General features: G+C 37.5%; 1 protein-coding gene across 1 annotated transcript in view; it reads left to right on the top strand.

Moving 5' to 3' along the window:
- PARN (poly(A)-specific ribonuclease) overlaps positions 1 to 15,752 on the top strand; it is a 56,289-nt gene extending 40,537 nt beyond the window's left edge. Inside the window, exons 21-23 of the mRNA XM_010152301.1 lie at positions 6,660 to 6,849; positions 13,505 to 13,695; positions 14,823 to 15,752. Coding sequence (XP_010150603.1) covers positions 6,660 to 6,849; positions 13,505 to 13,695; positions 14,823 to 14,875 — 434 coding nt within the window. The 3' untranslated portion in view covers positions 14,876 to 15,752. The remainder of the gene's footprint in view (positions 1 to 6,659; positions 6,850 to 13,504; positions 13,696 to 14,822) is intronic.
- The last annotated feature ends 867 nt before the right edge of the window (positions 15,753 to 16,619 follow it).

The following is a 16,619-nucleotide window of genomic DNA, read 5'->3' as shown; positions in this document are numbered from 1 at the left end:
CTGCTGGTTCAGGGAGGTGCACTGCCTCATCAGCAGGTCAGTGAACACCGGAACACTGTAAAGGGGGGCATGGGACCAGGTGGCTTAGAGAAGGGGTGAAGGAGCAAGGAATGGGATTCTCCCGTTCAGTAACAGGCTGTTAGATGTCATCAGCTGTCTCGCCAGACCGGTGGTTCCATTTCCTTCCAAAAAGTCTTTCAGATCTGAGTTCTCTGTGCTTTGAGTAATAATAGGCACTGAGACCTTCTGTCTGACTAGAAAGGAAATTTTCATTTTAGAGTACCAGATCTGAACACTTTACTAGTACAGCTGGAGATGGATATCCTCCAGTGTTGATTTAAAAGTGTTGCTGTACTAGGAAATGCAGGGAATGAGATGTGGTGAATTTCTACTTGTGTTGTGCAGGGATCTTGACTATAATAAGAAAATGAATTGCTGGTTGATATATTCCAGTCATGGTTTGGCAGTGGAACCTGCACTATAGATCATACTGTAGATAGGTATTTTACAACTTTCTGCATTAGTGATGCAGAATTAAGAGGACTATAAGAGGATTATAGACTTGCCTTCAGACACCTGCAGCCATATTTTTTCCTCATCTGTTAAAACAACAACAAAAAACCCCAATCCCTGTGCCCTGAAAGTTTGGATATAGAAGGTTTTCTTCTTAATATAATATTGGAAATCTTTTGACTAACTTTTAATTTCATTTGGATTTTTTGAAATGGGATAGTTATATTTCACAGCTTTTGTTTCAATTACTGAGGTATTTAAACAGGGTGAAACGGTTAAGTAGCTTGAATACATCCAGCAGTTAAGAAAATGCATCTTTAAGTTAAAATCCTTTATAACAATCTGCATGCAAGTGAGTGTGAAATGTCTCAGTGGACTATACTATCATCTGAGAAAGTTTCTGTGTTTAAAACACTGTGTAAGGATCCTTGTCCTCTGACATGCTTTGTACTTTCAGACCTTGTAGATCACCTGTTCATTTTCCCACTGTCTCCATAATGGGGAGTCCAAGACTTAGTTTGGTTTGCCCTCTGACTAACTTGCCATCCTCCTTCGCAAGGTGAAGAGGTGCTTTGTCACCACATTGAACCTGGAGCAGGACCAGATGTCAAGAAATTACAATCTTTGCAAAACAGTCTTTTTTTAAAGTCTATTTCAGAATCCATGTAGGCACCTTCTGCTATCTTAGGCTAAGACAGGAGGGAGAAACAGAAAGAGATGGTCAGAATCGTCTGCAAATTGGAGTTTTCACCTGCAGATAGTTGCTTATTATCAGATATAATTCAGAAATTATGGATCCATCAAATTGCTAAATCCCTCTTCTCCATCGTACTCTAGTACACGGATTCCTTGGAGAAAGGAAATATATTTTCACCAACCTTAATTTGTGTTTCTGTGCAGTCAGTATCCAGCTTGTGAAGTGAGGTCTGGAGTTAACTAACAAAGTTGATATATATTGTAACTTGGAAAAACATTGTCCTAGCATAGCAATTTGTCCTTGAACATTTTGTACTTAATTCTGTCCCTGTGTCTCAGAAAAAAAGTGATTTTTATGAAGTTAAGATTTTTTCCATGGGTGCCAAAGAATAAGGTAGTATTTTACCTCAGTTGGTTTGGTTTGTTTGCGTTTTTTCTGAACAAAAAGCTTGAGACATCTAAATTTCTAAGTCTGTGAGAGTGATCACTCAAGCGTTGTTTGTTTTACTTCAGTAAATACAATGCAGATGATTTCAAAGAGTTATTTTCTTAGAGTAGTGTGAAGAGGTGGTCTGTGTTGGTGAAATAGAGAGAAATGAAAGTCTCTAACAGAATGCTGAGACACGGCACTTTTACAGTACTGTACCTTCCAGCCTCTTTCATGTTTGGGCAATTGAGGAGGAGCAGGACATACACAGAACTTTGATAAATTCTCTTGGGAAAGGGAGGTAACAGGCATGTTAAATAATGGAAAACTTGTTGAAGCACACATTTTATGATTGAATGCTACAACTAGTACTGAGACTTGAGACTTTCTAATAGTTACCTGGAGGCTGCTTTCCTTATCACTGAATAGAAGATGGAATAAATCATTCTGCTGATCTCTGATACAGTCACCTGTAGTTATATTTGGGCAAGTAGGTTGACTAAGTAAACACTTCTTAACTTTTTCAGGGCTTTTGAATTTTTCTAAGTGATGCTGGGATCCAGAATTACACTGCATTATAGCTTTCAAAAAATCAGGCTCTGACTTCCACATGGTTCAGTGTTTTCTTGTCAATAAAAAGAATTCTAAGTGAATTTTAATTATTTTCTGTCCTCAGAGCAAACAAAGACTTTCCCTTCATGATGCTTCAGTGCAGGATGAGCCTAGAGGCTCTTTCATGAGATCCTCATGTCGTGTTTGGTTTAATTCTCTACTTTTTTTTTTTTTTAAAATAAACTGCTTGCAGTGAGGATTTTCCTTCTCTTTCACCTTCCCTGAGGACAAGGATCTAGAAGCACACTGATGAAGTGTCACTTCATTCAGCAGTGCTGGGCGAGTCTGCTGTAGTTACCTTGGCATGTGCAGAAGGTTTTGATGCAGCAGCACAGCTATTACGGAAAATGGAAAGCAGGCAGTCAGCCTTTCTGTGGCCGAATTAGCGGTAATTTCAGTCACAGATGAAATATCTGTTTGACTCTATTAGAAGTAGATGTGTGCAGGTTACTTCCCTTGAAAGTGGAGAATGGGGGTGAATGGGGGTGAGAATGGGAGCTCCTCAGTCCAGATGTTCAGATGGAGCAAAGAGGCTGTGATTGGATCGGGCTTGAAATTAAACTCTTTTGACACTAAAGACAAATGCATTTGACAGGAAGTACCCTGCATGAAAAAAACCAAACAGGATAAAGAACCAGAAATGGATAATGGGATGTAGCTTGGTTAAGTTGGGGAAAACTGGTCCCTGGTGGTAGTGGAGACAGTTTAAAAAAAGGAGGTAGGAGTCCTGCCTTGCCAGTGAAAATAGGAAAGAGGGAGTTTAATACTGAAGAATGGTTAGGGTTGTGAGAGGTTGCATGACCAATATGAGATAAAGACACACCCAGAAAAGACTGAACTGGGAAAAAGATTTATTGGAGATGGTAGGATGGGAGCAGAGATGAGCAGAACTGTTGGCTAATCAGTGAGAATTCTCTGCAGTTCATGCATCTCTTGGAGAGATGCCAACAGAGAGTGTGCCCAGTGCTCTTTATGTTGAGTCAACACCAGCAGCTATCAGTAACTTTCATAACTAGAGCGGCAGAGCCTAGAGAAATGCGTTTAAAATTTCTGGTCTGATGAGTCGTGTGTGCAGCAGTGTGATGTCTTGCAGCAGAAGTTGTCCAGGTCTGCTTGAAGGTCCAAAAACTGCAGATCGGCTAAAAACCCCAGGATGCTGAAAGGCCAGTTTCTCTAGTATTTAACGTAATATAGGTGGATTATGCTTGTGCAGTGATAAAGTCCCTGTCCATGTGATTGCATGCTATTTCTTCTGGAGAATTTTGATTTATGACTTCTCTGGGAATATGTTAATACATTTGCTGTGTAGGAACCCAACCCTGATTGATAGCTCCATGCAGTGGACAATCTAATTCTATTTAGGTTCGTGTAAAAGATACCCTATAATTTGGGATGTTGCCTTCACTTCTGCTCTCTGTTTATAAAACAGGCACACAGCACTGCTGCTTCAGCTCATGGGCTGAAGCCTTTGAAACGCTGGAAATGCCATGATGAAAAAAGCGCACATGCAAAATTCTGGGTTTTGTTTTTTTTTTTTAATGAAGCATGGATAGCCCTAGCAGCCGGTAAATAAGGCTGTGAGAATGAAACAAACGAGTAGTGAGAATGAAACAAAATACTGAATTAGCTGCTCACTAATTGAACAGCGTCGATCTGACCGAGGCAGCAGTCCCACGTTTTAAGTAGCACACGGTCAGGTAAGACTAACACAGATCTATACAGTCATCACTTTAAGGCTTCACAGGTGATTTTTTACTTTGGTATTTCATAAACTTGGGTGTTTAGTATTGAAGCCTTAATTTGTGTAGTTCTTATTCATTTTATTTATATTGTGGGGTTTTTACCTACACAGTTCACTTAAATATTTGTCTGTTTAAGAGACACAGTATTGTTGGTGGCCATGTGTCAGGATTTTACCCTGCATAAGCGCAAGGATTTGGTGAAAGAGTATCTTCATACACAGTCCTCTTGGATCGCTCAGTGTCAGTCAGCCTGTGTAATAGCTTGCCTAGAGAAGGTGCCATCCTCTAGAAATGTTCTTCCTAAAATAATGTGCTATTATTATTATTCTCCTAGAAGACAGAAACTTAACTTTGCAGCTGCAGCTAGTGTAATGAAATGCAGCCGTGTGGTGTTGGTTACTAGGTCAGGTTTCTCACGGAAAAATTTGTTTTCTCTTTTATGATTTTGATAAATAAGTAAATAAACCCCTGAAGTTCTCTTTAGTTAGAATTCACAAAGCATTCTAGCAGTGTGTTTCCTCTATTGGCAGTGGAGAACGATGGAACTGTATTTGCTTTGTTTGGAAATGTGGGCAACATTCATCAAAAATGCATCAGAGAAAATGTATTTCAAACTTTTACAGGGAGCTGCTCTTCAGATCGAGACCATGCAAGATCGATTTAGCTGTGTGACTCCATGGAATTCTTCATATTCCTTCATTTCAGTTGTTCAATGCATGAAGCAATATACTTGGCATATAATTTTTATATTAAATGTATATACATATATGTGTATATGCCTATATTTGTGTGTGTGTAATATGACTGGGTTGCTGTAAAACACAGGCCTTTTTTTAGGAAAGGAGAGTTGGCTGTTCAAAATCTTGACTCTTGCACGGTTTTATTTTAAAATTATCTTTAGGTTGCATAAGGATAATTTTTCTTCTTTTTTTTTTTTTCTCCCCCCTAAAGCACAGCCTGGATTTGTCAGGGAATTAAATGGAAGAGCCATAACTTTGGCTCTTAGTTTACAGCAAAACAAATAATGTGTAATGGTTATTGTGTGTTAACAAATTGCTGTTTATCAGATGATCCATGGTAACTATGTCCTTGATTTTTAGCAAGAGAAAGTATGCTTGAGTTTAACTAAACAAATGTTACCCTGAGGAATGTCGGCTGGCATGCAGTAACTCCAGGGAGGATTATTAATTCATTCATGATGCTGCACCATAACTTCATGGGCAATAAATAAACTCCTAATTCTTACAAACAGATCCTATAACTTCACAATTCAAAACAAATACAGAGGGTGTGAACGGAGGTATGCATGACATTTTGGTTAGTGCACCAATCTCATGAGGCTATTTATCATGATTGCCGGTGTCTGTTCTTGGGATTAAAATTAAATATACAAAGCTTGTTGCCCAGTTTTATGTATGTTTGACCGACTTTGCAGCAGCAGCGGCATGTATGTGCTGTGGCTGGCATTACAGGTAATTCGTTCCACAGTAGCAGAGCTAATATGCAGAACAGATGATCTGTTCTGAAAGAGAGGAAAAAAACAAATCCACCCATCTTCCTCACCTTTTCTCAATTGTGATGTTGGAGCTTGCTATTTCTAGTGCTTGAGCTAGAGGTGACACAGAATACCTGTATTCAAGATGACAACACTTCAGCTAGAATCAGAAAGTTGGATACAATCTGAAATTTCTACAAAAAGATTGGAAGTACATAATAAAATTCAGGATTTTGTCTCCACTACAGTTATGGTATTTTAAAATGCACAACAATCTGGGTTGGTTTTGGTTTTGTTGTTTTTTTTTTTTTAATATTTAAACTGGTTTACTGGTTGGTTTACAATGCTTTCTTTCAGTGTGTTAGGCTGAACACAGCAGAGGACACCAGCTGACAGTCAGTTCAATTTGCTGATTCATCCGTTCTAGTGATGGCTTCAGGCCAGAGCTTGGCTTGCAGACTAAAGGCTGAGAGCTGTGAAGATGTTGGGATTTGAAGGAATGTTGGTAAATTATTGCTGAGTGAGGGCAGTGAAAGGGTTTTTCTTTATCTTTGCAGTGATTCTAATTTTGAATTGTCAGAAATCCTTCTACCTTGAACTTAGTTTTGTTACTTAAATGGAGACCAACATTAGAAAGATACAAGGAGGGAACAGCTGGATATTAGTTAAGTGCTGCTTCCACGGATATCTTGTGCAACCAAAAATGCAGCTCAAATAAGCTTATGTTTCACAGCAATCAAACAGAGTTTTGGCAAAAGCTTCGCAAATGTCGTCTTTTCCTGGCAGCCTTGCAAAATAAACCTGCTGCGTTAAGTAATGAGACTAAAAGGGAAAAAATCCAGGAAATCTATTCTTGCCAACAAGCAATCTGGAAGAGGGTTACAACTGAGGAATTGCTGGTTTCTAATTTAAAAGAAAAGTCTTAAGTATATTTAACCATTTTTGTATGAAGTCTGACTCTGAGAAGGGTTTTGAATATCTAGTTCAAACGTACCATGTGAATTTAGGAGTATGGCATTTTTTTTCCCTGCTCACTAACAATCGAATTAGAGCCATTTATATGAACAGAACAAATAGCTCACTGCCTTCTGCTTTGCTAAGTAAGTTATTTCAGGAGAGGGCATGATCTCTTTTAACAGTGTTTTGTATATAACATCACTCTTCTTCCCCATAGCTGTAAACACCAGCAGGTATGCTGAAAGTTATAGGATCCAGACATATGCAGAATATGTTGAGAAAAAACACGAAGAAAAACAGGCAAAGAGAAAATGTACAGAAGATAGTTGGAAGGAGATGGAGAGAAAGCGGTTAAAAACTCAGTGCACACCTTATGTTTCCCAGAGTCGATACTACTATGTTAACAGGTGAGACATTTCCTGCATTGCCAGCTCTTGTATTTTTATTGCATTTTTATTAGAAATCTAGCAATTTTCAAATAGTTCTTAACCAAAAGGTGACTTTTTTTTTCCTGTACATACTTCTTTGCTTATAGATCAGGAGTGGTACATCAGCTGTCACGAGATCATAGGTGAAGGAGCACAGGGAATTTGGTCACAAATGTGATGGGACAAATTTTCAAAATATTTAGATCTTGAGTGCAGGTCAAATCGCAGCTTCTGAGCTTGATGGAGCAACACCACTTCTTATAACCAAAATAAAAGAATTATTTTCTTTATTAATTTGACACCGTGAGTGGCTTGTGTCATCTGGAAACTTAGCTGTCGTCATATACCCTTGTACAGGCCATCTTGGTTTTTGGATGATGCTCCACGGTTGTAATACTGCCACAGCGAAGGGTTTAACTAACCATCTTGAGCAGTGCTGATGAAGTGCTCCTTATGCTTCAGGAACAGAAAGAAAAATGATACTTGCATAGCTTTAAGTTTTTTGGAGTAAAACTTTAAAAGGGTTTTAGTTCATTATTTAAGGACAAAGGAGATGCCAGTTTTGATTCTGGTGCAGTATGTTACTGTCTGTATTTCTTGTTCCATTTTTACCCTCTCATAATAACTACAGGTTTTGGATACGATGGTACAGGATGCTTCTTTCTTGGTCACCTGGGTAGCTGTGAATGGGACGGGTCTTTTAGCGTTAATATAATTTTATAATTTATCTGTGAAGTTATTGCCATTCTTTCTCCCCCAATTCTATATAAAACTAAGCTTCAGTGGACTGTATAAGTTACATGTAAGGTGATGGGTTTGGGGTTATTTGTTTTGGGGTTTTGGGGGGGGGGGGGGGAGGGAGGTGTTGCATTTTGGTTTGTTTTTTGCCCTGCTTCGACAGACCAAATGAGGTGGTTGAATCCAATACTGAGGCTTTTCTGCTTTATTTTTTTGGGGAATGCTATGCGAAGTTCTATCTGTCCTTATATCTTCCTGTAAATGATATTTGTCATGTAACAAGTGTACTAAATTTGTTCTGTTCTTCTCAATTACATGAGATTATGATTTGCTTACTTTGTGAAATTAAATGCAGGTGTGTATTTTGGCTAGCTGTCAAATTTTTATGGCCTTTGTCATGGTGGAAATTCTAAATGCATGAGAGACATGTTTGATCCCTAAAAACCACATGAAGGAACCTGGTAATAAAATCCATATCAGGTGAAGTTAGTTTAAATGAACTATTGTACTTATGAGTGCATGTTGTGAAAGAGACAAGGAGTTCTAAAGACTGTCCTGGCACTAGTTTACCTGTGGCTGAGATTTAGGTTTATAATCACAGAATGGTCAGGGTTGGAAGGGACCTTCTGTCTACTGCAGAGAAATACCAAGTCCTAGTTTTATTTCTGCTGGAGGAAATATCCTCAATGAATGGTCATTTTGGGGTATGTCACAGATTCTAGCCAGATGGTAAGAGTGGCAGTTTATGGTTTAAACCACAGAGAATGTATTCTTTTAACATATACTTTGGAAAACAGTAAATGCAAAAGCTGATTTGTTGTTATCTCACAAAGAGGTTTGAGGACTACCACAAATGTATTATTTGGAAAGTTGCTGAATAAAGTTGTCAGTGAATGATTTCCTTAGAATGATTGATACACTGCAATGAGTTGTATGTCTAAGCACTTAATCTCCTTGGGACGTTTTAATCTATTTTACTGTGAAATTCCCCAAGAAGCAGCCTTGGTTTTAGATGATCAACACTTTGATAGCAACCTTTATTTGTTGATAGAACTTCTTTGTAACTGATGTTACATGAATTTTTGTTCTCTTGTTATTCCATTAATGAAATGATTTGGTTCTGTTCCAAATGCCATTTCATGCAGGTCTTTTGACATGTTTTTCTTAATTTTATTTGTTATTAGCTAGATTGTGTTTTCCTGTCACCTAATCTTTTGTAAATGTTGCCTCTTAAGTGTAATATGGTTAGACAAAACATGGAACTGTAAACCTTGTGGGCTTTCAGTTCACTCAGGATGAACATTTGCTGTTTGTTTCCAGACAAAGGTATCTCAAAAACACTTCTAAAATATTTATATTATTTTATATATATATATAGTATATAACAATTTTATCTAAGGTATAACAATGCAATATAAATATTTATATGAAGCCATCAGGACAAATATGTGTATAATTGTCCAGATTAATTTGAATCATATCTAGTTGAGCACTCAGTGATGTATCTGGCAGCTGATCTCCTATAATAGCTTCATGCTATTACATCCTTTATTTCTTTATTAAATAATAAGCTTACTTCATCACTTTCTGCCAGGGGGCACAGCTGCAGAATAGCTGTTCCTCTCCATGATTACAGTATATCCTAGCTAATTTTTCATTCAGTAGTGAAGTTGTTGGGTTTTTCTTGTAAGGAACTTTTGTCTTAAATTGACAGATTGGTAAGTATGTAACAAAGGTTCCTTAATTTCTGTCTTACTAAAAAAAACTATAGTCGGCTATTATAGGGGAACTACTCTTCAGAAAACATAGTGCAACAGTACTAGTAATAGTCACAAGGTAAAATCACTTGTAATGAACATATACCCCTCGCATATAACTTATTACTACTGTTAGACATCAAAATTGATTTAATAGAAATATACCTAATTATTAATGTCAGATGGAGAAGTAAAGCAAAGACTGATGCATGTGGCAAAACTGAAGTAGTTAGTAAGATCCCCGTCTCTAAAGCTGTTCACAATTCAGAATACACTTTTGAAACAGTGGGATCATTGCCTCTTGGATTTTATACACACCAGCTCTGTTGTGGTCAGCAAATAACTGCCTGCCAGCTCTGCCATGACTCTGAAATACAGGGATTTAAGATCTTTTCCTTAGCAAAATAGTGTTAAACGATAAATAGGGTAGGTTCTATGTAAAGCTAGATACCCTGCTCCGCTTACTCTGATTTTCCTGAGCATCATCTAGGAATGAGTAAAATAAAGCCAATGGCAAAAGACATTAGTATGAAGTACAGGAAAGTGATATGTCATTTTACCTTACAAGTTTTCCTGCTAAAACCAGGATTGCTGCATCTTCTTTCAAGTCAGGGTGCTGTTTGTAGCATCACTTCCTTGAATTTCTTTATTTTGCTGAAGGTAGTTTGCCTCATTTTTTTTAAATGTTCATGTATTTCTGCTGATGATTCTTTAGCAGAGTTTTTCATCTCAGTTTTTCACAGAGATGGTTGTTTATAGTGGTTTATTACTAAATAAAGGATAAGAACTGGGAAAAGCCGAGTCGCTAAAGATATGGATAATAAATATTGCAAGCAATTATTACAGTTTTCCAGTATTGTAGTGTTATTTCAGGAGATTTCATCTGCTTTTAAGCTGAAATGACTGATTTGTCTGAGGCAGTAACTACTCCTCCCCACCCCTTCCCCTATGTTGTTCAAAGTGGCAAGAAAACACAGGGTTTATGTTTTCATTTCAATGTGATTTACTTGACTTGGAGGCCTGTGTATAACCAGGCCAGTTTAGGATGCTCTGTTGTGATGGAAGTACGTGATGCAGGACATGCTTTCCAAAACAGAAAATGTTTAATGCTATGTCATCGTAATTGTTTTCCCACCTTTTGCCCTCTTCCACTTGCCAATTCTTTCAAAATAATTATCATAGTACGAGTTGGATTGCTGCTATTTAATAGCTGAAATGACATTACAAAATTCGTGGGCAGTTTAATCAGGTGGAGTCTGTGCTCCTTCTGGCAGCAGAGTGATGTGTAAGTCCTCCACATCCTGCTGATTCATCTAGTACTAATGTTGCTAGTCATACTGCTGGAATTTAACAAAAATACTGTATTCTTTGTTGATTAGGATTGTACTTCATAGGAATAGAAATCGAGAATAAAATTTAGATGTTCTGTTTCTACCACCTTCCTCCAGTGGAGTTCATCCTCGTCAGGTTTGCCTGTGGGCTGGCATTAAAATGGGTGAAGAGGAGGGAGAGGTTGAGGAAGGACCAGTGGAAACTGTGTCATTGAAGATGCTTGGAGCCCCACCTGCCATCATCACTGACTGATGTGAAAGCTCTATGGTGTTCACCAAGTAGATTTGCCAACTGGCAGTGTATGATAGGCTTTTCTTATGGTTCTGGTCGTTCACACCACCCCAACCCCCCCCAAAAAAAAAGGCTAGTGATTGTATTTTTAAAATGAGAATATCTCCATTTTGATATACAAAAGAAATTTCAGAACCTTAAGTATGTTCTTTAAGAAAAAAATTACTGCCTGGATAACTGTTGTATATGTGTGTTTTGAAATCAAAATGTTACATTTGTTAATGAATGATGTAAGTCTCTAAATGGTTTGGGTATCCAAACAGTTGATAATCCTAAATGAGTAAATATGAATTGGACAATTACTAATAGCTGTTAGTTTGTTTAGTTCTTCCACTCTGATTAGTTGTTTCTCAACGGAATAAGGAAGTTGAGACAGAAGTACAGACATATTCCAAAATAGCTGGTTTAATTAGAAAACTGAACTTTGCTCTGAGTAGTGCTTCCTTGTATATACAACCATACTGATTTGCTACTATTGCTAAGTGAATAAATAATGTTGCTGTCGTCCTTGAATCTTACTTTAGGTCAAAGAAGCATAAGACACAAAAAAATCAACCCTTTGCCATCTAGAATCCATTCAATGAATGAATGAATGTAGAATGCAATTAATATTTTTGGAGAAAGCACAAAGTCAACAGTTCTTGATTATAAAATATATATATATACACATATATATGATTTTGTGCTGCCAGGATTTTGGTGGTTTTTCTTCCCCTTAAGGTATCTGCAGGAAGGACATAAGGCATAAAATAAATTTTTATTGGAGACGGTGCACAGCTAAATGCACACTGAAGTTCAAGAACATTTTTCTCTTTATTTAAAATACCTTCAGGAGTCTAATTTTAAAAAAAATTAAATTCAGCTGTAAAACCTTTCAGAAAGGGGGACTCTTCCTACAGTTAGTGCAAGTTCCCTTCTAAAAGCCAAGTGCTCATAATACGTCTTAAATCCTGGGTTTTTCTTCCTTATGTATGTTTCAGAATATCTTTCCCAAACATAGAATTCTTATAAAATTTTCCTAAACAATGTTTTAAAAACTCTGTTTAGTAGGTTTTCATTTTCTAAATGCTCTTTCCTTACTAGATCTTTTTTCTTTCCAAACTTAGTTTTTGCCTGGTTTACAATACTGAAGTGTGTATGGAGGATAAAAAGTTGCATCCAGCTTTTTGGCTTGCATCTTTTTCTTGATGGTAGTTGCAGTGTGACGCGAAACGATGATTTGTAAGAAATCATGCAAGAAGCCGTTGTGTGTGTGAATGTTTGGAGGAAAAGCCAGCTATTCATCAAAGTAAATGGTGTTTGTGTTCCTAAAGTGGAAATAAGAGCATAAGGCGTAATCATATGTTTCATGTTTGTTTATTGCCTTTGGACATCCCAGAAAGAGTCTGTTTTAAATTGCAAAATGTTCAGCTGAAAAAATTCCATTTCAAAGCCAAAACTATACAGCCAAATTTAACAGTCTTTTAGCTGAAACCTTATTGAAACACCATAATTCCCTGCTATCATAGATTAGACAGAGAAAATAAAATAGTTTGTAAAGCTTTTTTTTCTATAACGTGTTATTTTTATTTAAATAAAAGAACAGAACATGGCTTAGATGTATACAGCCATCTTGTGTAGTTCTTCTAAAAGTTTGTAAGTCTAAAACTACCTTTTTTAAAATTGGTTTTAAAACAGCATTAAAATAGACATTTAAGTAGCTGATATTCACATATCTAGAAGACTGTAATGGTAACTGTTTCTTTAATTAGCCCCTTTGCTACTGCATTTTTTTCTTATATTCATGCTAATTTGATTTTTAATATTGTCATTTGTCTTTCAAGGAAACTTAACAATAGCATTCCAGTCGAATGAAAACCTATGCAGTGTTATTTCAGTGTGTGCTGAATGAAATGGAGCTCTAAGTTCATCTTCATGCTGTATTAGTCAGGCTTCATTCAAATACTGCTTATGAAATGTGTGCAGTTTTTTGTGCTCTTCACTTTGAGGCCTGATTTAAAGCTTATCATAGAGGGCTTGATGGTTTTCTCTACCTTTATATAATAGAAATGCTTTTAAAACTGCATATGGTTCCAGGAGAGAGGATGAAGCTAGTATGTAGAATCCTTCAATATCAAGATGTGTGTTTGAGGCTTAACAGTTGTATATAACTTAGTGTTTATGGAGGATGCTTTACGAGAGCTTTCATAACTAAGAGAATAGAAATTAAAAATAAGCAGGGATGGAGAACAGCTTTAATTACAATTGAGTTGAGTGATTGCATCAGGACAGCAGCAAAGCCTGAGACATCTGTAGTACAATGAATGGCTTTGTATACATAAGATTGGATTAGGTAGCCAATTTAAGGAATTTTATAGTTAAGTCAGATCTTCCAGATAATGTAATTTCATGGTACACCACTTACTACAGCTTATTCTACTACCTTCGTAAGCATTTAATAGATGTACAACAGCTAGTACTGCCTTTGTAATAGTTATTCTTGATTTGTCCATAATTTTATTTCTTCTACATCTTAGTTTTACAGGAACCAGTACAGTGGGAAAGAGAAGCATGAGTCCTATTCAGGAAGAAACTGCTTCTGATGAGATGGAAGAAGACGACCAAGATCCAGAATATGATCAGACAGACTCCTGTGCAGAATCCCTTCCAGATGGTAAGAAGAGAGCCAAAAGGTTCAAAAAGATGAGGACAGAACAAATTCCAGCAGGTAAACGCAATGTTCATGCTCATGGGTTTCTGTTCTGTTTGGAACTGCCCTAGGCCTGAACAGAACTGAAGGGTTTTTCCTGAATGTCTTAACTTTTCTGGACTTCTATGAATGTAATTGCAGTAAGTCACTGTTGTAAGTTATTTACAGTGAAGATGGCATCATACAAAAAGTGTAAAAAATAATAATAAAAAACCCCCACCAACAACACCCAATAACCAACACAAAAACATCCCACAAACAAACAAAACTAACTGAGACCAACCAAAGGAAGTGGGATGTAGTTGGTATCTTGCTTACTTTCTTCCTCAAAACAAAGTTTTCTGGATATTTTAGCTATTCTTTTTTTTTCTTTTTTTTAATGTGACTTTCCAGTTAAAGTTACCTGATATATTTTGCATATTGTAAGCAAAGTTGAAGAAATTCTGAAAGTAGGATTCTAGAGCAGATTTCCCTGTTAATCCAATACTTCATCACAAAATGTGAGCTTACCTTAATGTGGACATACTCCCGTAAGCTTGACTGGATGGAGTTATGGCATAATTGAACACACACAGCTGACTCAAAGCCTGTGCTTGGCAATGGCTTTATTCTTGTAGTTCAGCACGGCAACTGGGCCACACAAGCATATGCACAGTGACAAGGCTGTAGTTACAAGTATAAAATTCATGCTCTGTATTTGGCATTATGGACATACACATTAGTGTATTAGTGTGATTCATCTTTCTTCAGCTAATTTGGGCTGGAAATATTCTTCGCTGCCTGAACTGCCTTAAAAACAACTGCAAGTACACTTGGGAAAATCATATTATTTACTTCATCATCCCAGTTATTGCAAAACCAAAAATTCCTTGGGTTAAAATACTCATTAAATGCAAAATGTATTATTTACCATTTGGGTAAGAAACTTGACATTAAGCTTTTTTCTTTTTTAAGTGCCTACTCGTGAACAGTCTTAGTTTCCCTTTGTAAATACAACTAGCTAGTAATGTATCTAGAGCCTCGGTCTAAAGGAGAAAATATGTCTTTGTATGCTCTGAAAGAATAAAAAGATTCCTGATTTAATTCTTCTCAGTGTTTGTACATTGAAGTTTTTCATATATTGTTCTGTGACTCTTGTCTTTCAGGAAGCCTCACAACTAGTTCCACAGGAATTTTTGAAGTCCCTGAAACATGGTAGGAGACAACTGCTTTAGCAAGTGGAATTGATTGAAAGCAGTTGTGACAATACATCTCTTGGAAGCCATACTTTATTTAATAAAGTGGTGTTAACAAAGCAGTATGTGTCCTGAAAATCAGTTTAATTATTTTAAACTGTTTATTGAACAATCACTGTCAGTTTTACTTGTGTGTATGTTGACTAGCATATGATTTGTTGTTGATCGTGTGAAATCCTTGCTGTCGTAAATGATGTTAGATTTAAGCAGCAAGACTAAATGTATTTTGGTCACCTACTTTGGCATGCTGGCTACAAAATGTACAAAGAACTGGCACTCTATGATTTCATGCTAGGCTGCTTCCTGTGCTTGAGGGAGTTACCACAAATCTCCTAATCTTTGGCTATTTTTTCAGGCAATTTTCAGTATATTGTCAGCACTCTTGAAACAGGTAGAACTGCAGTTTCACGTATTGCTTTCTACCCGTTACTTTATCTGGAACTGGTTTTTGGTTTTCCATTCCCTACCCCCACCCCCTGTGCAGCCAGTATTCATCTAAATACCAACTTTATACATACCTTATCCTTTCAAAAAACTGTAACTTGCAAGTTTCTCAAACATAAATTTTCTGGTGGGAGGTAGTTTTTCTCTGTTTTCACATCTATTGCTGTTTTCACTCTTAAGTCTTGATCTGTTTCTTCCCTCCTCCTTCTCCAGCTTGTGGGTTTTTTGGTACCTGTGACAAACCTGCTAACTGCACCGGCCCTTTATTTGTTCAAAAAAAGGATCTGCATTGGTAGATTTCAGAAAATGTTTGATATTTAACATTTTTGTATCATGGAAATAAACACAAAAGCTGTATTTCCATAAAATGAAAATTAAAGACATTTTCTTAGGAAATGGTTTGGTTTTATTTATTAGCTTCTGAAATGTTTTTAGTGCATTACTCTTTTGTTGTTGTTGTTCTTCATAGTGTAACATGTTTTTTTGTCAGGCTGTGATTAGTAAACCCTTTTGGTCCAGGGGATACTTTCAAGATACCTGTGAAATGTAACCAAGACGAGGAAGCAGTTTTACCAGTTAATACCTAGGTAAGCTCATGAAGTGTGACTGGGTGCAGGGCTATAACATTTCTAAAACTAAGTTTGGGTGGAGAACTGTTAGGGGTCAGTGACAGGTGGTTGTCCTGAGAAGGAACTGGCCCACTGATAGCACATCAAACCTTGCTGTTCTGTGGGGTTTGGTACACTTCCCTTCGTTTAAGTCATTCATTCTAGAAGGGAAAGAATGTAGCTTCTTAAATCAGAGCCACATTTGTTTCCTAAGGTATGTTTACAGTGTGTGCATAGAATTTAAATCTTTACAGCGTTTGTTTCTGAAAAACAGAGCTGCCCTCACTAGGCTTCATGGCTGCGGAGATGATCTCCGGGCCTTCATCTCCAGGGGTTTCACATACTGTATTATTTGGCTCCAGAGGCATGGCAAGGCACCCGTCTAGCTGCTGGGATAGCTGCTGAGGGACCGCTTTCTCCCAGTAAGAAGTCAAACGCGTCTGTGTAATACTGTGCTCGAATTACGTTTTAGAATTACAACCCCCGCTCCCCTTCTTTCTCTCGGGGGCCGGGGGAGGCGAAGCGGGGCAGACAGACACCCACGGATCTGTTCAATTTTAGAGCTATTGCTTTGCTTCCTCTCTGGAGGAGCAGCGATGGCTACGCCCGGTTCCGCGCCCGCGGCCTGCTGGGGCCGAGCCGGCTGTGGGCAGGG

Source organism: Eurypyga helias, unplaced genomic scaffold (genome assembly GCF_000690775.1).
Source record: "Eurypyga helias isolate BGI_N326 unplaced genomic scaffold, ASM69077v1 scaffold17355, whole genome shotgun sequence".
Classification (NCBI taxonomy): domain Eukaryota; kingdom Metazoa; phylum Chordata; class Aves; order Eurypygiformes; family Eurypygidae; genus Eurypyga; species Eurypyga helias.
Note: the sequence above shows the minus strand (reverse complement) of the source record. Positions and strands in the feature narration are given on the sequence as shown.